At 45.1% G+C, this 25,999-nt stretch overlaps 1 protein-coding gene across 1 annotated transcript in view; it reads left to right on the top strand.

The window, feature by feature from the left end:
• CYFIP1 (cytoplasmic FMR1 interacting protein 1) overlaps positions 1-25,999 on the top strand; it is a 107,800-nt gene that overhangs the window by 58,059 nt on the left and 23,742 nt on the right. Inside the window, 11 exon segments of the mRNA XM_055571830.1 lie at positions 465-590; positions 6,547-6,713; positions 7,998-8,145; positions 8,863-9,062; positions 9,064-9,386; positions 10,315-10,471; positions 11,849-11,945; positions 16,000-16,076; positions 16,186-16,294; positions 17,722-17,841; positions 20,968-21,167. Of these exon segments, the coding sequence (XP_055427805.1) occupies positions 465-590; positions 6,547-6,713; positions 7,998-8,145; positions 8,863-9,062; positions 9,064-9,386; positions 10,315-10,471; positions 11,849-11,945; positions 16,000-16,076; positions 16,186-16,294; positions 17,722-17,841; positions 20,968-21,167 (1,724 nt within the window).

Below are 25,999 nucleotides of genomic sequence, written 5' to 3'. Positions count from 1 at the left end.
TCAGAAGATTTTTCTGTTTCATTGTTTATTTTGCTCAGACAAGGATTTTTATATTTGGATGGGTACTTGATTGTTTGAAAGGCTAATTCTTTTAGAAATGGTGATAAAGTGCTTATAGTCTTAGATATTCCACATAAAATATCCAGACCATTTTACCTGATGTATTTCTTAAGTTTTTGATGTATTACTTGAGACTGAAGTCACATTTCCAGAATGTTTTGCAGCTTTATGGAGATGGACTGTGTGTGCATGCGTATGTAGTGTGCGTGTGCACATGTGTGCATGCATTGTGTGTGTGTGTGCGTGCAAGCACTCATGCCTGTGTGTGACTCTCAGACTCAGTGAACAATAGAAGGCTGACCTTTGACCTTTGGTAGCTTTTGGCAGTAGTCCTGTAAGTCAGACCAGCAGGTAAACATTTTGCATTCAGTGTGGCTGTCGCCCCTCTTTTTTGATCACACCAGTATTCATGGAAGCTTGTGCACCCAACGGACAAGTACTCTAACAAGGACTGCCCTGACAATGCTGAGGAGTATGAGCGTGCCACCCGCTACAACTACACCAGTGAGGAGAAGTTTGCCCTGGTGGAGGTACGGCTTGTCTGCTTTCTTCTCCTTCTTTGATTCTGACCTCAAACTGTCTTTGCTTTACAAAGAAAGGCAAAAACATGAATGAACTACTTGTTTTATGCAGTTGCGTCTGTGTAGGGCGGCTCTTTGAATCTGTCACAAATGTCAGAATAGAGATTAAAATAGGTTGTGGGTTCCTGGTCTCTGCGTAGACACTCCTCTGAGCCAGATCAGGGCGTGTTCTGGGAAGAGCTTGGGAGCCTCAGCAGCTTTTTGTTGGCACACACAAGAGGAGCGAGTTGAGACCTGGGTGTTGGAGGGAGAGGAACCCCACTCACAGCTGTGTGGTCCCCAGCTCTGCATGATGTTCAGGACTCTTGTGATGAACAGGTCTTAATTTCTGTGCCATCTAGTTTCTGGATGTATGTTTTTTAGCTGTACGTTTCCTACCTTGTTTGAGAAATCTTTGCATACCCCCAAGGTCATGAAGATAGTCTTCTACATTGTCTTCTGAATGTCTTATTCTGCCTTTCACATTTAGATCAGAAATACCCCCTCCAACCCTCCCAGCTGCTCTGCTTGCCACCTCTGTTGTGCGTCAGGTAACCATACTCAGGCAGGTGTGTTTCTGCTCATGTTCCAATCCATTGGTCAATCTGTCTGTCCTTTCCTAATCCCTCTGTCTTAATTACAGTAGTTAAGTGTGTCTTGTAAAGTACATCTTTCTCTCTTCAAGAATTCTTAGCTATTCTCACCCTTTGCATTTTCATATACATTTTAGAACCATCTATTTATGTCCCAGTGAATCCTGTTAAAATTTATTATAAGGGTTTGAATAAACCTATAGACCATTTTTGGAAGAATTAACAAATTTATAATATTAAATCTTTCATGAATCTGATATGTCTGTCCATTCCTTAAGATTCTCTAATACCTCTTTTCATCTATAAAACTGTTGCACATCTTTTGTTGGCTTTATTTTATTTTTTTCTAAATGTTTATCACTGGTGTTTAAAATCAAATTTTTTTTTTCAGTTTTCATTGTACCTACCAACTTGTCTAAACTCAACTTATTAATTGTAATGAATTGTCCATAGATTATTCTGTATTTTCTACTTATATAATCATATCATCTGGAAATAATGACAGTCTTATTTCTCCCCCTTCTATTTTTTTTTTTTTTTTTTAATCAGACTGGGTAGGATTCCTACTCATTAAATAGAAGGAGACTCCAGGCATTTATGTCTTGTTTCCCATCCCAAAGGGAAAGCTCTCAACATTTCGCCATACAACGTATTTGTTATAGGTTCCTTGTAACTACCCTTCCTCAAATCAGGGAAATTGCCTTCTATTCCATATTTGCTAAGAGATTTTATCATGGATAGATGCCAGTTTTATAAAAAAATTTTCATCCATTAAGATAGTTTTATGATTCTTTTATCAATGTGCTAGATTTATATTGATAGGGTTTTTTGGATCAGGTTTAATATTAAGCTAGCCTTGCATTCCTGATATAAACTCAACTTGATCATGATATTTTATCCATTTTGTATATTGCAAGATACAGGTTGCTAAGATTTTTATATGGATTTTTGCATTGAAGTTCATGAGTAAGAGTGGCTTTTAATAATACTTTTTTCTTTTAATGTTTGGTTTTAGAACACTTTTAGATTTGCAGAAAAATTGCAAAGATAGTACAGTGGATTCCCATATACCCCATGCCCTTTTTCATTTATTACTAACATCTTATTTTAGTATTGTTATGTTTTTAATAAGCCAGTGTAAATACATTATTATTAGCTAAAGACCATGCTTTCTTCACATATCTTCACTTTTTGTATAACATTCTTCCTCTGATCCTAGAATCTCACATCACATGTAGTCATCATGTACCCTTTGATTCTTCTGGGTCATGACACTGTCTCAGACTTGCCTTGTTTGTGATGACCATGACAGTTTTGAGGAGTGCTGGTCTTTAGAATAGCCCTCAACTGGAATTTATCTGATGTGTTTTTCATGATTAGACTGGGGTTGTAGCTTTTGCAAAGGAGGAGCACAGAGCTGAAATGCCATTTTCATAACATCACATCAAAGGCCCATGCTGTCAGTGTTATTGATTCCTCAGTGCTGGTGTTGACCTTGGTCGTTTGGCTGAGCGTGTCCAGGTGTCTCTGTTGTGAGGTTACCTGCACCAACTACCAACACCCCCTTTCACAGGTGCTTTCAGGGAGGAGGTTGTGCTTAGCCCACACCTTGACAACCTTCCATTCTAATTTTTGGATTCTGGCTTCATGAAATGGTTGATGACACTCCCGTCTTTTCTGTTGTCTGTAGTGGTTTGTGTAAGATATTTTTTTTTTAAATGGTTTCCAGCATTTACTTGTGAAGCTTTTCCTGTATGGGATAGCTTCTGAAACTTTCAGTTTCTTTGCGAGATATAGAAGTATTCAGATTTTTTGTTACTTATATCAGGTTTGCTAAGTTGTATTTTCAAAGATTTTTCTAAGCATCTTTCTAAATTTTCTTATTTTTGACATAGTTTTTTTATGATAAGTTTTCATCTTTTTTGGTAACAGCTTTTTCCCACATACCTACAGTTCACCCGTTTAAAGTGTAAAATTCAGTGCTTTGAGGGGATATACTCACAGAATTGTATAATCACAAACAAATTTGGAACATTTTTGTTGTCTCCAAAAGAAACTCGTACCCATTAGGAGTCACCCCGCATTTTCCCCTTCCTTCATCCCATGGCAGCTAACAATCTGCGGTCTGACTCTGTAGATTTGCTTATTCTGGGCGTTTCATACAATATGTGATTGTGGTTGGTTTCTTTCACTTAATAATATTTTCAAGGTTCCCACATATATCAATATTTCATTCTTTTCCGTGCCAAATAATATTCCATTGTATGTATATATCATATTTTATTTATCCATATTAGCTGACAGACACTTGGGTTGTTCTACCTTTTCACTTATGAATAATGCTGCTATGAACTTGTGTGTGTAGGTTTTTGCGTGCACTTGTTTTCCTTCCTTCTGATAATACATCTAGGAGTAGAGTTGCTGGGTCATATGGTATCTCTGCCTTTAACATTTTGAGAAACTACCAGATAGTTTGCAAAATGGCAACACTTCTTTACATTCCTGCCAACAGTGCATGAGAGTCCACTTTCTCAACTCCTTGCCAGTTGCTAATGTTTGTCTTGATTCTGGCCATCCTACTAGATGTGAAGTAGTGTCTCATTGTGGTTTTGATATGAATTTTTATAACAACTAATGCTGTTGAGCATATTTTCATGTGCTTATTGACAGTTTGTGGGCTCCCCAGGTGGTGCAGTGGTAGAGAATCCGCCTGCCAGGGCAGGGGACCTGGGATCGATCCCTGGGTCAGGAAAGTCCCCTAGAGGGGGAAATGACAACCCACTCCAGTATTCTTGCCTGGAGAATTCCATGGACAGAGGAGCCTGGTGGGCTTCAGTCCATGGGGTCACAAGAGTCTGACACAATTGGGTGACACAGTTGATAGTTTGTATATTTTTGGAGAATTGTCAGATCCTTTGCCCATTTTTTAATTGAATTATTTGTCTTTTTATTATTGAGTTCTTTATATATTCTAGGTACCAGTTCTTACCAGACATATGATTTGCAGCATTTTCTCCCATTTACTTTTTACTTTCTTAATGGGATCTTTTGAAGCATAAAAGTCTTTCATTTTAATAAAGTTCAGTTTTTCGATTTTTTTCTTTGGTTGCTTGTGCTTTTGGTGTCTTATCTTAAGAAAACACCACCTAACCCAAGTCACAAAGATTTGTCTTGTTTATTTTTGTTTGTTTGTTTTGTCTTACAGATTTTTAAATGTATATGGTCCATTTTGAGTTAATTTAATGCTGTGAGATAGGGTGTTATATCAGAGGTCCCCAAAACCACCTTTAGCCTAGATTTGCTAGACTAAGAGCTACATAGAACTAAGTAGCTGTTCTGTTCAAGGTTATGATTTATCATAGAGAAATGACATAGATTAAAATCAGCCAAGGGAAAAGACACTGGGTTAAGTCCAGGAGAAGCCAGGTGCAAATTCCAGATGTCCCCCTCCTTATTGGAGCTGCAAGGAATGTGTTTATTTCTCCTGGCAGTGGTGGGTGACCACAGATGCAGAGTGTTGCCAACCAGGGAAGCTCACCTGAGCCTTGGTGTCCAGGGTTTTTATTGAGGGTCAGTAATGTTGGTGTGTAGCACAATTGTGTGTAGCACTCAGCTACTCAGACTGTAAACCTAGAAGAAAAACAGCTGTTTCTTATAAACCACATTGTTAGCATAAAATATCTGGTGAAACTGCTATTGAAGTGGCCCAAAGCCTCAGACACATATTCTTCAGGCTGAGTATTCCAGTGGCTTAGAGTCGTTTCCGAGGAGCCAGCCACAGGCGACTTCCTGGGAATGTGCAGGGTTTGTTCATCCCAGCCTACTGATATGACCCTTTCCTACACGAGAGTCCGGCTTGATTCTTTTGCGTGAGGATGTCTAGTTGTGCCTCAGTGTTATCTGGCAGGGTTGCAAAGAGTCGGACGTGATAGCGCACGCATGTTTGTTGAAAAGACAGTATTTCCCTATTGAATTGTTTCACACCCTTGTTGAGAGCAAATTGGTTATAAATGTGAGGACTTATTTCTGGACTCTTAATTCTGTTCTATCAATCTGTATGTTTATCCTGTTCTAATACAGTCTCATAATCTCTTAGTATCTGTGGATTGTGTGGTAATGTCCCCTCTTTATCCATAATGCTTGACTGTTTTTTTTCCTTGATCAGTCTTCCTGAACATTTGTTTGTTTATAAAACAGCTTTTTCTTAGTTGATCACTTTCTAGTATATGCTTATTTTCTGTTCCATTAATTTTTGCTTTTAGATATTCATTTCCTTCTACTTTGGGGGTGTTATTTTTATCTTTTTATAAATTAGTGATGAGTATTGTTGTTATTATATTTAGGCCAAAGCTCTAGATTTACCTTTCAGCACACTTTTCCTACATTCCATAGTTTGAATATGTTGTTACTGTTGTTCAGTCACTAAGTCGTGTCTGACCCTTTGCAACCCCATGAATTGTAGCAGGCCAGGCTTCTCTGTCCATCACTGTCTCCCTGAGTTTCCTCAAACTCATATCATTGAGTCAGTGATGCCATCCAACCATCTCATCCTCTGTCATCCCCTTCTTCTCTTGCCCTCAACTTTTTCCAGCATGAGGGTCTTTTCCAATGAATCAGCTCTTTGCATCAGGTGGCAAAATATTGGAGCTTCAGTATCAGTCCTTCCAGTGAATATACAGGGTTGATTTCCTTTAGGATTAGATTTCCTTTAGATTGCTGTGAGCTTGAATTCAGTTCAACTTCATTTGGAGAATTTGCTTTTTTAAATAGAAAATTTCCCTTTGTTTCCTCATTAGAAAAGCAGCCTGGGTTCATTATATAAATCCTGCAAGCAAACAGAGAAAACAGGCATGTGAAATGAGGGCAGAATCCTGTCTCTGGTACCATCACAAAAATGAACTTTAAGCAGCTCACTGCATTTTCTTCTGACTTTCTATGCCTATCAATTCACTGTGCAATTGTTAACAGATGGGATTTGGGTTACAAACTTGTAATTTCTTTTTTCTTTTCCAGATAATAATAAATTTGCTTTCCTGAATCTTTTTCTTCTTTTTTGTTGGAAGTCTTTCACAGAGAGATGTACCCTAGTAGATTGAGAAGTGTTTTGAGTCAGTTACCAAATGCTCCTGTTAGCTCCAGGCCAAGCAGATATGTCCCTGCCCTCAGGGGGGTAGTCCGGTGGGGTCAGACCCAGAAACAGGGACAGGTGCAGGCGTACAGTAGAAAAACAGGAGGCCGGGGCGAGGGCCTGCGCTAGGGGGAGGCGGACACCTGGCATGTGCCAGGTTCACCTGCCAGCCTCCACACACTCAAGGTCCTATGTCCTCCTGCAGGTGATCGCCATGATCAAAGGCCTGCAGGTGCTGATGGGCAGGATGGAGAGTGTGTTCAACCATGCCATCCGCCACACTGTCTATGCTGCGCTACAGGACTTCTCCCAGGTCACCCTCAGGGAGCCACTCAGGCAGGCCATCAAGAAGAAGAAGAATGTCATCCAGAGGTCAGCCCTGCTGCACACACCTCCCTGCACAATCATCCACAGTGGAAGGATCAGCTTAGGTTTGAACAGCTGTAGAGTTACATTTTTATACATATGCTCAATACACTTATATTCAACCTCCAGACATCTGCCAGCCTGTGGTGAATTTCCTCTAAATGTAATGTAATGGGTCCAATTATTAACCTGAACAACCCACAATAAGTCAGATACAAAGGTCTAAGCAGTCTGGAGACCCAGGAACAAGGGTTTGGTTATCTCAGACCTGGGCGTGTCTCAAAATCTGTGCAACAGTTCTGCTTACCAGGACTGTAGGGACACAGCTCAGCATCTCATCTCCCGTGTAAAGTTTATTATCTTCAGTGTTTTTGCTTCTATTCATATGGCCTGTCCTACAAATTAGTTATAAACCTCATATGTATTGCAGAGATCCTACAGCAAACTTAAGCTAGGTTTCTGTTAATGTTTAGCATTTTAGATAAGGTCATCTTTCAGAGACATTTGTATAAAATGAAGCTCAGAGGGGCTCACACGGATAGTGCTTTCATTTTGTTGCTTTATAGGTGATATAATTGTCAGCTGGTATTGTATGACTTTAGCACTAATAAGATCTTATTACACTGTCAGGCTTCCTAAAAAACTTGTTCTCTCACCTGGAACAAAAAACTTGTTCTCTCACCTGGAGGGCTTAGTGAAAATTTTCATGTTTTCACCGAGCCTCAGTATTGCTGCAGGGAGCCCCACTACTACTGCGTGGGAAATGTGCAGTGTAGTCTAGCTCAAAGTGCCCAGAGTGGGCTTGTGGGTGTGTCTGCCCTGAACGTGGCGCCTGCGGGGGACTCTACATGGTGGAGCCCTGTTGGGAGTGGCGGAATCCAGATGTCCAAATGAGGTGCGGACAGCGTCCCCAGGATTGTGTTGGTGACCATATTCAAATGAGAAAATGGGATAAGTCTCGAGAAGGTTGTTTGAGCTCTAGTGGATGTTTGGGGCTTGTCTTCTTGCTGCCCTTAGCGTGACTCAATATTTAAGAAATCAAACGCCACTTCTGGGCTAATTGATGCAAAATGCAAGCACATTAGGTTTTCTGAGGGTGGTAACGTCCCCAAGAAAATGGTCTATTTTGAAAGTTTAACGTTGAACTGTCTCATTAGCACATCCTCCCACTGCCCCCAAGGGAATTCACGAGTCAGAGTTGGCTGTGGGTTGTCAGGAGATACTGTGATTGTACAAGTGCTGAGGATGTCAAGACTTTGTCCCGCCCTAACAACTTGACTGTTGGTTTAGTGTCCTGCAGGCCATCAGGAAGACTGTGTGTGACTGGGAGACAGGGCATGAGCCCTTCAACGACCCAGCCCTGCGGGGCGAGAAGGACCCAAAGAGTGGCTTCGACATTAAAGTGCCGCGGCGCGCTGTAGGACCCTCCAGCACCCAGGTTCTCGTTCCTTGCTCTACTGAGTGGGGTGACTGTGAGCTGGGGAGGTGGTGGGAGGCTGGGCGTGAAATGACCTCACCATGGCCAAGTACAGTCTGGGTCTTTTTTGCTCCTTTATTGCTTGTCCAAGCGAATCTAGGGTATAGACACCCCATGATTCCCAGGTTTGGTCATTTGCATGCAGAACTTAATTTGGCTGCATCAACTTCTGTTCCCAAAATGTGGGTGAAAGCCTCTGTGTCCATATTTACACTGTGTTTCCTGGTGGGTGTTTAAATGTGTGGTTATAATTTTTATGTAGGGTCTAAAAAATGATTATTCCTAAAGATAAAATTTTTGGAAATTTGAAAACATAGCTTTGCTATATCCCTGGTCTTCAGCTTTCACTGCTGGTCTTTCTCCTGGCACACTCAGCTCCCTCCTGCCCCTTCAAGCAGCTTTCCTCTGATCCTCGCATCTGATTTAATTGCCCTCTGCTTTTTCCCCTCCTGTCTGTGTGGGCTCATCATCTCTGTGCTGTGGGCTTTTTGAATCTCTTCTGTCAGCCTTTCAGAGAATTGCCAGCAGAGCGTGTTGCTGGCTCTGTATGAAATCTTGGGGTACTTGGGCGGAGGGTGAGGGTGCCGTCGGGGCCTGTCCCTCCCGTCTGCCAGCGTGCACATCCCTGCTCATCCGCGTGCCCCCGTGACTAACGCTCTCCTGTCTGTCCGTGTTTAGCTGTACCTGGTGCGCACCATGGTGGAGTCCTTGAGCTCTGCCGAGCTGCTCAGGCAGCTCAAGTCTGTGGGCGCGGAAAGACTCTTGCATGTGGTTAACGCGTTTCTGAGGCAGTCCTACGTCTATCCGCCCCTTTTAACCTTTGGTGGTAAGACATCATTTGTTTTTCTTGTTGACATTTATGACATGAGGGTCTGCTCTGAGTTCTTTGTCCCAAGCAGCAACGACTTGGCCCTGTGGATTGGTGCTGCCCCTGCAAGGAGCCAGCGCAGTGACAGTGGGCAGCCCTTCTCGTGGTTTATCTGTGTTTGTTGTAACTAATGTGCCATGTATATTTTCTCCCCTACAAATGTTTCCTTGGATAATGCAGCTTTACATGGTGAGAACCATGCTAGAGTCCCTCATTGCAGACAAAAGTGGTTCCAAGAAAACCTTGAGAAGTAGCCTTGAGGGGCCCACCATATTGGACATAGAAAAGTTTCATCGAGAGTCATTCTTCTACACCCACTTGATAAATTTCAGTGGTAAGACCTACTGCTGACCAGTGTCTGCTCCAGCATATTCTAACACCACTAACAATGTCTAGAAAGCTCCTACCTGGCTGGCTGCCCCTGCTGTGGTCCCTTCGTCCTCCCAGGCAGTGACACATGTTGTAACCCTCGTGGCATTTCCTTGCCTGTTGCTTTAAATGCATGGCTGGCCAGGGACTTCCTCCATGTGGCATGGCCCTTAGAAGGGTGAGGCCCATCGGGCTGGGGCTGGCCCAGTGACCTGGATACAAAGTCTTTGTAACCTACACTGGGTCAGCAACTCAGGCCGGTGTAACTGTCAAACTGTCACCTGGCTTCAGATCCAGGTGGTGATAAATACCAGAAACCACTCCCAGGCTAAGTGTAGAAAGTAGCAGGTGAGCTGAGGTGCACACTGCACATCCCATCCTGGGGTGACCATGTGCATGTGGGTGCCCTTGGTCTTCATGGAGCTGTACATGTTTATTTCTGTGTTGTAGCCGTGATTCAGGGTGCGAAGCCTCTGTCTTGGCTGCAAGTGCTATAGGTTTATAGTAATAGTTAGGCTTTTCTTTTTCTCTTCATAAAAGGATGGAAACATTTTTTTCCAATCTGTTTTGCATTAGACATGCACTAAGTATGAATACAATACTATGTCTGTATCCCAAGTAAAACAAATCCTGTCAGAAGGTGCACAGTGTTAACCATGTCCTGTTGATGGGTGTTGCTGGGCTTGTGGTGCTGGACGCTGACTCTCCTGTTGGTGAATGAGAATCAGCACATCCAAGTGGCTTTGTCTGTGGCCACACTGTGTGCAAGGCACATACTCATGTCCACTGGCCAAGGCCCAGGGCTGAGAGACTGGCACGTGCCCCCTTGCCTCGCCCTGTGGAGTCTTTTCTGCTGACAGAAGGTTAATGTGGTGTCTTTTGAATCCCTTAAGAGACGCTCCAGCAGTGCTGTGACCTTTCGCAGTTGTGGTTCCGAGAGTTCTTTCTGGAGTTGACGATGGGCAGAAGGATTCAATTCCCTATTGAGATGTCCATGCCCTGGATCCTGACAGACCACATCCTGGAAACCAAAGAAGCATCAATGATGGAGTAAGTGTTCTGGAGGCCTGTCCTAGCCTCCTGTCCATGATGTTTGAAGTCCTTGGTGGTGTTTGGGAGGTGGAGGCGGGGCCGATTGTTCTCAGTGCTTCATTTGACGTCATAATTCTTGGGGTGAGACTTCAGAGATCAATACAAGGAATAGGTGTCTTGGCTTTGGATTGAAATCTGGTGCCCAAGCAGTAAAACTGATGAATAAGTTCTCTGTGTCCAGGTGCCTGCAAGGTCCTGGGAACTTGGCAAGGGGAGAGGTAGCCTGACCTCTAGTGTGGCATGGCCTCAGACCCAGATGGATTTGGGAGAGGAAGTGTTTAGTGTGAGGCTCAGGGTCAGGGCTGGGGGTCAGACACTATGAAGGGGTCAGAAAATACGAAATCCATGGAGGGAAAGTAACTGCAAACAGGGTCTCTTGTGGTGAGCAGATGGGGTCCCCACCCGGCCGTCCTCCCCGTCCTCCTGGCCTGTGCACACCAGGAGAGCAGCCTTCCCTCCCTCTGCAGCAGCAGTGGCATCCACAGCGTGAGCTCTTGATGAACCTGTGTGCTCTCTGAGTGCTGCATTGGGCCTGCTGCTCATGTGCCTCAAGCCCTCAATGAGACCTTACCTCTGCAGACTGCTGCTGCTGCTACTGCTGCTAAGTCACTTCAGTCGTGTCCAACCCTGTGTGACCCCATAGACAGCAGCCCACCAGGCTCCCCCGTCCCTGGGATTCTCCAGGCAAGAACACTGGAGTGGGTTGCCATTTCCTACTCCAATGCATGAAAGTGAAAAGTGAAAGTGAAGTCGCTCAGTCATGTCTGACTCTTTGCGAACCCATGGACTGCAGCCTGCCAGGCTCCTCCGTCCATGGGATTTTCCAGGCAAGAGTACTGGAGTGGGGTGCCATTGCCTTCTCCAGACTGCTAGCTACCACCTTTTATCCAGGGTCAGAGGGGCTTTGGCCACACCAGATTGCTATTGGTCAGTTATGGGGCCCGGGACCTTTGTATGTTTTTCTTTTTAGGTCAGGCAGTTTATTCTTAAAAATAAGAAAGTGACTCGTTCTTGTGGTTATTAAAAAATTGCAAATTGGCATGAAAATCTTTGAAACATGGTAAGTGAGAAGATGAAGTTGCAGGAGGCTGTCATGGACCTGCCAGGTGCCCTGGGAGTGACTGAACCATGCGTGTCCTGCCAAAAGCCCAGCCTGCCTGCTGGGGCTGTTTTGTCAGGGCACTCACAGGAACCAAATTTGGCATTTGAAGTAAGAAATTATTTTTCCTCATGAGAAAGGAGAACAGTGAGTGTTACATTGCTGGTGGAGGGGAGGGTGTGAAAGCCAAGAAAGCCCGTGTGGGCAGCCGGGCTGACCTGTCTCCTCTTCTGCAGGTACGTCCTCTATTCACTGGACCTATACAATGACAGCGCCCACTACGCCCTCACCAGGTTCAACAAGCAGTTTCTCTATGATGAAATTGAGGCGGAGGTAAGGGCCCAGGCACTTTTAGCAGACTTTCTTTAATTTCCCTTTTCCTCTGAATATTAGAGGAAGCAAACTTTTCTTTTTAATACAAAGAAGTTTAAACAATGGAATGAATTTTGAAATAAACATTTTAGGATGAACCCTTCTATCAGTACTTTTTTCTATGCATCCACACAGGACGATGGGTGTCTTCAAACCAGCTTCAAAGCACCCATCAGCTGTTGGGTGACATTTTTTTCACGTGATCCCATGTCTCACATGACCCCATGTAGTAAGCACCACGTATCTTGCCTGTTCTCTTGCATAAACACAGTCTAGAACAGGGGCATTGTATGAAATAGATGGACTGAACCAATCTCTATTTTATTTCTCTAGTTTTAGCTTTTTATTTTTTACTCATGATAAATAATGCTTTAATGAACTTCCTTGCACATAACTTTTTAGTTGTTTTGGGTTATTCTTGAGGAAAAATTTCTCCAAGTGGAATTAGTAAGTCTGTGTACATGCAGCTAAGGAGATAAATCTGATTTTCTAGCTCAGGATATAAGAGAATTTAACCATAACATTACATTATACATATGGGTCTCATTCGCCATTGTTGTTGTTCAGTTGTTTAGTTGTGTCTGACTCTTTGTGACCCCATGAACTGCAGCATGCCAGGCTACCCTGTCCTTCACTATCTCCTGCAGTTTGCTCAAACCCATGTCCATTGAGTCAGTGATGCCATCCAACCATGTCATCCTGTGTCGCCCCCTTCTCCTGCCCTCAATCTTTCCCAGCATCAGGGTTTTTTCCAGTGAGTTGGCTCTACACATCAGGTAGCCAACGTATTAGAACTTCAGCTTCAGCATCAGTCCTCCCAGTGAGTATTCAGGGTTGATTTCCTTTAGGATTGATTGGGCTGATCTCTTTGCAGTCCAGTGAACTCTCAAGAGTCTTTTCTGGCACCGTAGTTCAAAAGCGTCAATCCTTTGGCACTCAGCCTTTTTTATGGCCCAGCTGGCACATCCATACATGACTACAGAAAAGCCATCCCTTTGACTCTACGGACCTTTGTCGGCAAAGTGATGACTCTGCCTTTTAATATGCTATGATTGTCATAGTTTTTCTTCCACGGAGCAAACATCTTTTAATTTCATGGCTACCCTCACTGTCCACAGTGATTTTGAAGCCCAAGAAAATAAAGTCTGTCCCTGTTTCCATTTTTTCCTCATCTATTTGCTGTGAAGTGATTGGACTTGGTGCCATGATCTTAGTTTTTTGAATGTTGAGTTTTAAGCCAGTTTTTTCACTCTCCATTTTCACCTTTATCAAGAGGCTCTTTAGTTCCTCCTTGCTTTCTGCCATCAGGGTGGTGTCATCTGCATATCTGAGGTTATTGATTTTCCCGGCCATCTTGATTCCAGCTTATTCTTCATCCAGCAGGCATTTTGCATGATGTATTCTGCATATAAGTTAAATAACCAGGGTGACAATATACAGCCTTGACATACTCCTTTCCCAGTTTTGAACCAGTCCATTGTTCCATGTCCAGTTCTAACTATTCCTTCTTGACCTGCATACAGATTTCTCAGGAGGCAGGTAAGTTGGTCTGGTATTCCCATCTCTTTAAGAACTTTCCACAGTTGGTGGTGATCTACACAGTCAGAGGCTTTACCATAGTCAATGAAGCAGAAGTAGATGTTTTTCTGAAATTCTCTTGCTTTTTCTGTGATCCAGAGGATGTTGGCAATTTAATCTCTGGTTCCTCTGCCTTTTCTAAATCCAGCTTGAATATCTGGAAGTTCTCGGTTCCCATACTGTTGAAGCCAAACTTGGGGAATTTTGAGCATTACTTTACTAGCGTGTGGGATGAGTGCTGTTGTGCAGTAGTTTGAACATTCTCTGGCATCACCCTTCTTTGGGATTGAAATGAAAACTAATATTTTCCAGTCCTGTGGGCACTGCTGAGTTTTCCAAATTTGCTGCATATTGAGTACAGCACTTTAACAGCATCATCTTTTAGAAGTTGAAATAGCTCAACTGGAATTCCATCACCTCCACTAGTTTTGTTTGTAGTAATGCTTCCTAAGGCCCACTTGACGCCACACCCCAGGATGTCTGGCTCTAGATGTGTGATCACACCTATTTGTAAGTCCTCCTCAGACAACCATTTTGTCTTAATGCATTTCTATTTCTTGGGAATGGTTTTGGTCACCACCTCCTGGACAGTGTTACGAACCTCCGTCCATAGCTCTTAAGGCACTCTCTCTCTCAGCTCTAATCTCTTTAATCTATTTGTCACTGCTACTGTATAATCATAAGGGATTTGTTTTAGGTCATGCCAGAATGGCCTCATTCCCTATATCCTCACGAAAACCACAGGAAACACTTCCTCAGGGAGATGCTCTGGATTCCTTGGTGAGGCAGGGTAGGCTGGGGAGAGAGACCCATGGGTCCTGGGGCAGCTCCACTCTGAGCACAGCGTGTCTTCATCACGGTTTGGGGATATGAGCTAATCCCATTTGCAAGTGAGAATACAGTCTTGAGGGTGAAGTCCCAGGACTGTCCACCCTGCATCTCCTGACTAATCTTGGCAGCCCAGGAGAGGCCATGGGCAGATGCCCTTGGGACATACAGCCTGGAGGCAGGGGTATACCCCCTCAGTTCAGTTCAGTTCAGTCGCTCAGTCGTGTCCTACTCTTTGCGACCCCATGAGCCGCAACACGCCAGGCCTCCCTGTCCATCGCCAACTCCCGGAGTCCACCCAAACCCATGTCCATTGAGTCAATGATGCATCCAACCATCTCATCCTCTGTCGTCCTCTTCTCCTGCCCTCAATCTTTCCCAGCATCAGGGTCTTTTCAAATGAGTCAGCTCCTCACATCAGGTGGCCAAAATATTGGAGTTTCAGCTTCAACATCAGTCTTTCCAATGAACACCCAGGACCGATCTCCTTTAGGATGGACTGGTTGGATCTCCTTGCAGTCCAAGGGACTCTCAAGAGTCTTCTCCAACACCACAGTTCAAAAGCATCAATTCTTCGGCGCTCAGCTTTCTTTATAGTCCAGTTCTCACATCCATACATAACTACTGGAAAAACCATAGCCTTGACTATACCCCCTGGAGGAGCCCAAATGCAGTGTACATTAGCCCCCTGGGAGTCCATGATAAAGAGAGACTTTTTAATATTTCTTTATATTTAGGAGAATTGAAGTATTTTTCTCCATCATTAAGAAAGGTTCTGACATAATTTTCAGTGGTAGTGTGGTGGTTACTCCTGGTCACACTGAAATGGATTTAATCTTCTATCATTGGATGGTAAAGTTGTATCCTTTCTCATGAGAACCTCTTTTAGTTGCCTTAACAAAGAGTTGAGATTTTGTGGAAGGGTTGAGGTTCTGTGGTTTTAGGGTTTTTTTTATCCCTAGGGCTTAACTTATTTTATAACGGGAAGTTTGTACCTTTTGACAACCTTCACCCATTTATCCTATGCTTCACCTCTTCAACTACCAATCTGTTCATTGAATTTATGAGTTTGTTTTTATTCTTTTAAGATTCCACATATAAGTGAGATCATGCAGTATTTGTCTTTGTCTGACTTAACTTCACTTAGCCTAGCACGCTCAAGGTCCATGTATGTTGTTGAACATTGGCAGGGTTTTCTTATCTTTTATGGCAGAGCAGTATTCCACTGTGTGTGTGTGTACACACCACAGCTTCCTTACCCATTCATCCGTCAGGGAACACTTAGGTTGTTTCTGCGTCTTGGCTGTTGTGACTAGTGCTGCAGTGAACTTCGGGGCATAGATCTTGAATTAGTGTTTCCATTTCCTTTAGATTAATACTTAGAAGTTGAATTGCTCAATCAAAAAAATTTTTTAAGTTTTTTAAAAAATTTCATCTTAATTCAGAAAAGCAAAATTTGGGGCGAGAGTGCAACTTGTGGGATCTTAATTCCCCTGCCGGGGATGGAACCTGTGCCTTCAGCAGTGAAAGCGTAGAGTCCTAACCACTGGACTGCCAGGGGAGTCCCTAGGGAAGCAGAATTCAATGCATGCTTTTTTTTTTTCTTCAGGTGAATCTCTGTTTTGACCAATTTGTTTATAAGCTGGCAGATCAGATATTTGCATATTATAAGGTTATGGCAGGAAGGTAAGTATGTGGTTTGCAATTTGGGTACAAAATCTTGGGCAATTTGATCTGACGTTTCCATTAAAATTCATAGTGCATGAGAAATTGTCCTCTCTTCCCTCCATGCTAGTTTGCTTCTTGATAAACGGTTACGATCAGAATGCAAGAATCAGGGCGCAACCATCCATCTCCCGCCATCCAACCGCTATGAGACACTGCTGAAGCAGAGGCACGTGCAGGTGAGCCAGGCCACTACGGGGTGCAGTGAGATATGGAGCCGGCCGTGGGGCGTGGGGTTTTCCTTAGAGCTTCTCAGATTTTAATGGATGTCAGTATGTGTTGGCTGTGGGAACATCCCTGTCAATAGCTGGGAATTTAAAGAGCAACAGTTTCTCCTGGGTAACCTGACACACCAGGGACGGCTGCCCAGCACAGCTCCTGGGGGGCTTGGCCCAAGCGCAGGTCCTCTCCAGGAGCCCAAAAGCCAGACCTTGAGTGAAAGAAGATTCGGCACTTGTTACAGTGGTGTGCTCAGTAGCTTCAGTCGTGTCCGACTCTTTGCTACCCCATGGACGGTAGCTTGCCAGGCTCTTCTGTCCATAGGGTTTTTCCAGGCAAAAATACTGGAGTGGGTTGCCATGCCTCCTCCAGGGGATCTTCCTGACCCTGGGATCAAACCTGCATCTCCTGCGTTGCAGGCAGATTCTTTACCGCTGTGGCTCAGATTCTGTGGTAAAGAATCTGCTTGTAATTCAGGAGGCCTGGGTTCAGTCCCTGGATTGGGAAGATACTCTGGAGAAGGGAATGGCCTAACCACTCCAGTATTCTTGCCTGGAAAATTCCATGGACAGTGGAACCTAGTACATGGAGTCTCAAAGAGTCGGACACAACTGATGAAGACTTTCAGAGTGGTGGGGAGGAGCTTTTTCTTGGCCAGCATGAACAGTAAGAATACAGTGCTTGTTTTGTTTCTTTAAAAATAATATATGTATATATAATCAAAAGGAAAATACAGAAAGTTGTAGGGAAAGTTTCATGTCATTCTATCTACAGATAGTGTTAGTCACTCAGTCATGTCTGACTCTTAGCGGCCCCATGAACTGTATAGCCCTCCAGACTCCTCTGTCCATGGAATTCTCCAGGCAAGAATACTGGAGTGAGTTGCCATTCCCTTCTCCAATCCACAGATAACCGCCATTCATATTTTGGGGCATTTTCACCAGGGTTTTGTCTGTATCTTTATGTTATTGAAACAATACTGAGGTATACCCTTGTTGTTACTACTCTGCAGTAGAGATGGAGGGGTTTTCTCCTATTCATCCCTGTGACACAGTGGAGGTAAGGCACACACAAGCCACTGTGTGCTGGGAGGTGGCCCTGAACCCATCACAAGGGGTGCACTAAGTGACAGGCCCAGGTTCTCCAGGAGGCTTGGCATCTCTGCTGTGATACAAGTGCAAATTCGCTGCAATGAATGCTACAAAAAGTGCTTTACAGCTTTGACTTGCAGAATTTCAGCTCTAGGAAAATAGGATATTTGATTGTACTACCATCTAAATTTTGTATGTTATTTGTCTTATCCTTTGGAATAGCTTTCTGGGAGTAGATACATATTCTCTTGCTTGTTTGTTTTTTGTTGCTCACACTTTCCACCCTCTGTGCCCAGCTTCTAGGCAGGTCCATCGACCTCAATCGTCTGATTACCCAGCGCGTCTCCGCTGCCATGTACAAGTCCCTGGAACTGGCAATTGGGCGATTTGAGAGTGAAGACCTGACGTCAATAGTTGTAAGTGCAACTCTCCTTTCAGGTGCAGCATACGCGGGGGAGGACTGGTTGCAAGGATTGGAGCTGCTACTGCTTTCGTCATTATTGATGAATTGACCTGATCATAGCTGAAGTTTTTGCACAGAACTCCCAAAAGTGTGCACTCACTGAGCTGGGCCTGCCTAGGCATTTGCTCTTAGTGTTCACAATTCCAAGTCAACTTCAGAGAACATATAGTTACATCTCACTATTGCATAAGATATGGTAAAAGAGTAAAAGGTGAAAAGTTTTAAATTAAAAAGAAATAAAGACAGACAAAAAGGATTTGAGAGAAAATCATGTGGAAGATGAGATAGTGAAGATTCAACATAACGTGTCGTAGAGTCCCCTGAAGACAAAAACCAAACAATGAGATGGAACAAACATTAAAAATGCTATTTCAAGAAAACTTTGATGAAATAAAAAACACAGTATAAATACTTATTAGAAGCAAATATCACATACCAGGGAAAACAGACCTAAAGTGGCCAACACCAAGGACTGTTGTAGTGAACATTGTTGTATTGGACTTTTGAAGAAAAGGAAAAGTCCTGTGGCTATCTGAGCAGAGTGATCAGGGAAAGAAAAATCCAGTTGTCCTCAGACCTGAGCTGGCAGAAAAGGAGGTGCAACGTAAGGATCTTTTTGCCAAATCTGTCTTCCAGGAATAATGGCTGCAGGCACATGCTAATAAACTTGTGATAACTCCAGGAAAACTCTTTGTCCTTAGAAGTCAGTAGTGGGTGGGGGTTGTCTCCTGGGCCCACCTCTGAGCAGAGCACTTCCACAGGAGTGAGCATGCTTCCCCATCCTTCCTTAGGATCCAGGCTGTCTTGCGACGCAAAGCCTAAAGTGGCCTTCCCTTCAGCCTGGCTTGGACTTGGCCATAGTGTTTTCATGCCCTTGGTCTTTCATGCCTCAGTGGAGTCTTTGACTAGTATAAACAGAATGCAAGTCACAGAGACCATTTCAGATTTACTTGTAGTCACATTAGAAAAGGAGAAAGAAAGAGGGGGAATTAATTTTAATAATCTATTTTTATTTTATTTAACCCAATATATCCAAAAGTCAACATTTTAACATATAATCGTTAAAGAATTTTATTGGTGTGGATGTTTTGTATTCTTTGTTTTCACATTTGGTTTCTGAAACCTGTACGTATCTCACACATACGGCACAGCTCGGTTCAGGCCAGCCGTGTTCGTTGCCGTATGTGGTCAGTGGCTGCCACAGTGGATGGAACGGACCCGGGCAGGTCTATGAGGGCGCCGTGTGAGAGCCCGGGAGGCCGCCTCTGCGCGTGCTGCCAGTGTTGCCGCACAGCTTTGGATTTCCTAAGGTGTTTCAGGGAAGCTGGCTGAGGCTGACACCCGAGCGCACACAGTCTGTCATCAGTGCGGTGGACACGTCTCCGTGTTCTCTGCCCCGTGAAGGGTTTGGAGGATAGCGTCGGCCAGTAGGGGTCACTACCGTGGAGAAGGGACAGTGGCTGTGGGGGGACGACTGTGGAAAGGAGGGGCATTTTAAGAACACTGGAGAGGGCGTGATGAATTTAGGTGTGAGAAGTAAGCTTGCATCACCTGTCAGACCCCTGCCGAGGTCCAGCCCCGGCTGATCTAGGGTATTGGAAGGGGAGACGGCTTCAGCGAGTTCACTGGATACAATAGCTTATAGCTTTATTTAAATATTAATTAGAGATATAAAGAGTAACAGAATGAGGATAGCTCAGTAGGAAAGTTCAGCGGAGAAAAGAGGCTGAGTAACTTGGTTTACACGGAAAATCAGTATAATTTGTGACATCAGGTTAGCTCTGACCACGGAGGCCGCAGGCGCCCTCTCGAATAGCGGAAGGTGCCCCACCTTAGACACCTTCTCGAGTGGGTCTTAGAAGCCCAGGCAAATAAATGGTCGCAGAGGACCTCCACACTCCAGATGGAAACTTCAGCCGGAATGTGAAAAGAAGAATGACATGGGGAGACCAAGCTTTGGTGAGCAAGGCCCGCAGCTTTATTTTCAACAAGGGCTTTTATACCCTAAGTTGCACATAGAGGATAATAGGGGATGTGAAATCATATAAAGTCAGCAGTCTTTGATCCTTATTGAACCAGGGTTTCTTTCTGCAAACTTATCTTATACATGGTTTAGGTGATTTACGTCATCTTCTGGCCAGAAGGCCTATTAACATTTTATGACTCTTGACAAAGGTTTGTCAACCGTAAGACTTATTTTCTCTAAGAGTAATTATTTTAAGGTTTGGCGCCATCCTCCAAAGGTGTTAGATAAAGTTGCATTCCTATAGGGCAGAGGTGCAGTGGGTTTACAACAAAAGAAAGAATTTATTACCTTAAGGGTCTAAAGTTGCTAACACCAAGGCCACTACTTATTTTGTCTGCATACCAAGTATATTAATTAATACACATTCAAGGATACAATACAGGGGATGTGGAAACTTGGCAGCAAGCATTGGCTCATCAATGAAATGCTTTACTAGTTTTATTCTGACAGTTTCTAACTCTCTGAGAGGCTCTAAGCTATTTGAATATCTTAAGCTTCCCATGCCTCTAGAGGCTGGGAGACTGTAAACAATTGTATGCATAGCTGTAGGTGTCCGAGTAAACTTGTCAGGCGAGTTAGAGAGCCATCTAAGGGGTTTGGATTTAAACACTCCTAATGCCCAGGAACTTATTAACTGGAGCTGTAAGTTAACTCTTTATCAGAGAGAGCGAGATGGTGGTGGGGGACAGCCCCCACTAAAGTCAGAGGTGAGAGCACAAAGCAGTAAAGTAGGCAGACTCTGGGTTTTGGGGGTGGATGCTTGAGAATTTCCAGGGGGACTCCTGAGGCTCGATCCCACCTTTGCGTATGTCGAGCCTCCTTCCTCATGACCTTTGCCACGGGTGGAGGTCCTCACGCTGGCTCCCTGCAGACCCCCACCACGTGGGTCCTTGGCCTCATATGCTGACCCCACCTCGGTGCAGCGCCTTCCTGTCTGTGTCCTGTCCTGCTCCATCCGCCTCCAGCCCCCACCACGGCCCTGCCCGTGTGGAGGGTGGAGGCCACCATGCCATACCTGACTCTTCTCACGTGCCTGACTTTGTGGTCCCGTAGGAGCTGGATGGCCTCTTAGAAATCAACCGCATGACACACAAGCTGCTGAGCAAGTACCTCACTCTGGACAGCTTTGATGCCATGTTCCGGGAGGCCAACCACAACGTGTCTGCACCCTACGGGAGAATCACCCTCCATGTCTTCTGGGAGCTCAACTATGACTTCCTGCCCAACTACTGCTACAATGGCTCCACCAACCGGTAAGCGTGTCGCCTCACAGCCCTGGTGCCCCGTCATTGGGCGTCAAGAAAGGATGGTCTCTGGGCCCGTCTTTCCCCGTGTCCAGGATATGCAGGCCCTTGTGATCTCCTCTAAACAGTGCAGCCCAGGGCCAGCCCTTGGTTCTGTGGTCATGGCTTCCATGTGCAGAACACATGCAGGTCAGGGTTCCTATCGAGGGCACTCCCGTGGGGCCCAGGGTCAAATCTGTGGTGCAGTTGCTGGATCTACACCACCTCCATGCTTTTACGTCTGCTGATTTTGGGATGTGCTGGCTGACTCGACACTTTCCATGCTTCCATTCTGGGGTGCTGGAGCACGTGAGGGTCCAGTTAGCCTCCCTCCACCCATCTACCATTTCACTACTGTGTTGAATGCACAGAGTGGCCTGCTGGGTAGCGGCGTGGCTGCTGGCTGCAGTGTCACGTGGTCCAGCCTCAGGGTACATCTGCATCCGGGGATGGTCCTGTGTTACTTCCAGCTCTGTGCAGAGCTTCATTTCTGCTATGTCAGCACATGCCAGGGACACATGGGAACGTGTGTGTGTGTGAAAGAGAAAACGTGGGTGGTGTGAGAAATAAGAGTGAGGGCGAATGAGGGTGTGTGTGAGAGACTATGTGTGTTTGAGCGTGATGACCACTTTTTTAAAGCAAATGTCTTTTGCTTTTACTTTGCTTCCCTACTGCATCTGAACATCCCATCCCATTAAGTGTCAGCTTAATCACTACTGACTTTTCATCCTAGATTTTTGTGTCTTAATCCGGGGTGCTGAGGTTCAACCCCAAGGGCAGAAGGGAGGCCCTCCTTCGGCGTGACCATACCTGCTGTTGCCATTGTCTGTTTCGGACACCAGGCTTGGTTTCCTTGTGGGAATACAGGCCTGTTGCTGGTCCATGGAGGTGTGCCCTTAGGGCCATCGTCTCAACCCCATGTAGCAGCAGGGGGCATGTGGCCATGGCCACGAGAGCCACTGGTGAAGGAGCCGTGGTTGGCCGCCTCGGGTCAGGGGCCCTGTGCCCAACTGGGTGCAATCCACTGAAACCAAACTTAAGTTTCTTTTAGGGTTGGAATTAACTAGAAAAATATTTTTATTACACAAGTAATGCATCATAATTGTGGGAAAGCTGGAAGTCATGTGTGTGTTTGTGTGTGTGTATGTGTGTATGGGATATAATGGGGAAAATAATTAAATCCCTAGAGATTTCCCTTGTAAAATGTCTGTCTTTTAGAGTTTTTGCCATACAGGCAAATATACATGTGTAGTTTTTATTTGGCAGAAATGGAGGCATACTGTTAAATTCACATTCTTTTTTTCACATCATATGTCACAATGAGGGGTATTCTATGCTCATGAGGGTGCATACATGCTTATTGTGCATTTGAAAATCTAATTAATGGCCATTTACAAGCTCTTCTTTGCTTTGGTTGGTCCGTTTGGAACTTTGGGAGTTAGTTTCTGTTGTGTCTGTTAACAGGCTTCCCTTGGGGCTCAGCTGGTAAAGAATCTGCCCGCCCCTGGGGAAAGGATGGCTCCCCACTCCAGCATTCTTGGGCTTCCCTTTGGGCTCAGCTGGTAAAGAATCTGCCTGCCTCTGGAGAAGGGACGGACTCCCCACTCCAGCATTCTTGGGCTTCCCTTGGGGATCAGCTGGTAAAGAATCTGTCTGCCCCTGGAGAAGGGATGGGCTCCCCACTCCAGCATTCTTGGGCATCCCTTGGGGCTCAGCTGGTAAAGAATCTGCCTGCAATGTGGGAGACCTGGGTTTGATCCTTAGGTTGGGAAGATCCCCTGGAGAAGGGAACGGCTCCCTACTCCAGTATTCTGGCCTAGAAAATTCCATGGACTGTATAGTCCATAGAGTCACAAAGAGTTGGACACAACTGAGCAACTTTCACTTTCATTATGTCCCTAAAATTATTTTGCCTAGTGCTTAGAACTGGCATCTCCCAAAGTGAAATGCATCAGAACCCTGTTATAGACAAACTGAGAAAATATGTTACAGTGGGGGCGGGGGCGGGAGGGTTAGAATCAGGCAACATAAGGAGTTTTAATTTTTTTCTTTATTTTAGATTGCATTTTTGATCATCTAGCATTTTGTAGCCCTTTAAAGAATTCCCAAAGATCTTGCAAAAGGAACAGTTGAAGATGTTCCCTGGACCCCCTTTGTGCCCCTGCACTGCGTGTGTACAGCACTGGCCTGTTGTGGCCAGCCCAGCGGGTTGAGGGCTCAGAAACAACAGGAGCTGTGTGAAAGGGCTGGGGGGGCGGTGGGGGGGTCAAGTGAAACTTACCTGATGGTGGAAATTCATGTAAACCCTGCTGTTGAGTCACTGCGTTTTCTGAAAACCCTCCAGGCATGATGAGCGGTGAGTGTGAAGTTAGGAAAAGAGATCTACGCTGAGGCCTTGCTTGCCCAGCTGGGCTCACGTGGGTACCCTCGCCTGATGGAGGCTGATTCTGGGGAACAAGCCGTCAGCCAGGCCGTATGTCCTGGTAGCAGCAGGAGTCTTGTTATCAGAGACAAGGTTGCCAGGACTCAGGTCAGGAAGTGGGGCCAGCTCCAGGCTGTAGAGCTGTCGGTGTGGAGGACGCTGCAGCACAGGGTGTATGAACTGACTTGAGGCCCCTCTGCCCTCAGTCCCCTTGGCCCGTCCCATGTGAGAGCTCATGTGAACAGCCTCAAGTGGAGGCTGCCTTCACTTGGCGGTGTGTGTTCCTGCCTCCCAGGAGGTGCTGATACGCGGCTCTGCCCCAGGCTCTTGAAGACTATGCTGCCTTCAACAGGCTTGGTGATCACAAGGAAATACAGTTTCACATGCATAGGAGCTGCAGTCTGGCAGGGGCCAGCATAAAGTGACATCAGCCTTCTTGGGCCCAGAAACCCGTGTGCAGTTCAGAGATACCATCTTCACCAGAGCAGCTCTGGTGGCCTTCACCTTTCTTATCATAGGCAAAGCCAATTACTTCTGTATTTTTAACAGTCTTCTAGTAGATCCCCTAGAGCTTCATTATCTGGAAAAGACAGTAAAAAATAGGATTTTATATCTCCACCTTGCATGTGGAAACCTGAGAAGACAGACAAAACTATGCCATCCAGTATCTTAATTCTATACTGAGGGTTTTCTGAGAGCTGCTTGCAGGAAATCCACACTCCATTTGTTTCTTGTCATACCTACTTATTTTGCTGCTTATTTCTGCTGAATAATTTATGCCTGGTGACTCTGGGAGGTCACATGGGGTGACATGTGACTTAAATTTAACTTATACAGCTACTGATTTTGACAGTATGATAGCCCTCAAAGTAAGCCAGCCGTTGGGAAGAGTCTGCCTGTTTGGCAGCAAGACTGCTGAGGAGGAAGCATCCAGAGTGCAGTGAACCACAGGGTGTCCCATCACTGGCTGTTGTAACATCCATCCCCTCATTAGGGTGCTGCTTATGCTAACTTACTTCAGTTTTGTCCGACGCTGTGACCCCACGGACTGTAGCCTGCCAAATTACCCAAATTACCCAAATAATTATCTCTGTGGTGTTTGAACAGTGGTGATTTTCCAACCTTGTCATTCCATCTGTAGTTATTCGTTGGCATTCTGCTGTACGTGTTAGCATTTTTTATTTATTATTAGTAAGGATGTGGGGATTTTAATACAGGGTTATAATCTGTTACTGTCATGACTTGCTTTTAGTTTTTGTGGCTCACATCTGTCTTGTCTTGGCTCGTGGGAGCCCCTTCTGCCCCATTTCTCTGTCTTCTTGGCTGTCCCATGATTCTTAAGCCTTCCATTGTGTGTAACACAAGAAGTCCCAGGTTCATCTTAGAATTATCCTTCTTTATTCTTGTAATCTGTGAGTCAGTGACTCCTTTTCATGGAGAATATTTTAAAATTAAGCAAAGTCTGAGTGTTAGGTGTACTCACTGCTGCTGGGGTGTCCTTGTTCTCACCTCCTTTCAGTGGTCGGAGCTGGGAAGGACTCACACCTGTGCTGTACCAGATTCCTGGGGCTGCAGAGCAAGTTATCACAAACTGGGGGGCTTAAAACAACAGAAAGGTATTCTCTCACAGTTCTGGATGCAAAACGTCCAAAACCAAGGTGCCGGCAGGGCTGTGCTCCCTCTGAGGCTGGTTGGGGCCCTCTCTTGGTTTCTCCTGCCTCTGGTGTAGCAAGCCGCCTTGGCCTGCAGCTGCACGGCTCCAGTCTCCATCTTTGTTGGCCTGTGGCATTTTCCTCACATGTCTCTCCCCTCTTCTGTGAGGAAATGAGTCATGTTACATTGAATTAAGGGCTCACTCTGCTCTAGCATGACTTCATTTTAATTAATTACATCTGCAACAACCGTGTTTCTGAATAAGAGCACATTCTGAGGTTCTAGTAATTCAGACTTCAAGTTATCTTCCAGGGGGACACAAACCCATAATGTGTATGTGTGTGTCTACTTGTATCCAGGCTTCCCAGGTGGTGCTAGTGGTTAAGGAACCTGCCTGCTAATGCAAGAGATATAAGAGACACAGGTTCAGTCCTTTGGTTGGGAAGATCCCCTGGAGGAGAGCATGGCAACCCACTCCAGTATTCTATGCCTGGAGACTCCCATGGAGAGAGGAGCCTGGCAGGCTACAGTCCATAGGGTCACAAAGAGTCAGACATGACTGAAGAGACTTAGCATGCACGCATACTACTTATTCGGCTTTCCTTGTGGCTCAGCTGGTAAAGAATCTGCCTGCGATGCGGGAGACCTGGGTCCAATCCCTGGGTTGGGAAGATCCCCTGGAGAAGGGAAAGACTACCCACTCCTGTATTCTGGCCTGGAGAATTCC

The sequence above is a fragment of the Bubalus kerabau genome, chromosome 3 (assembly GCF_029407905.1).
Source record: "Bubalus kerabau isolate K-KA32 ecotype Philippines breed swamp buffalo chromosome 3, PCC_UOA_SB_1v2, whole genome shotgun sequence".
Taxonomy (NCBI): Eukaryota; Metazoa; Chordata; class Mammalia; order Artiodactyla; family Bovidae; genus Bubalus; species Bubalus kerabau.
This window is presented reverse-complemented; position numbering and strand designations above follow the sequence as displayed.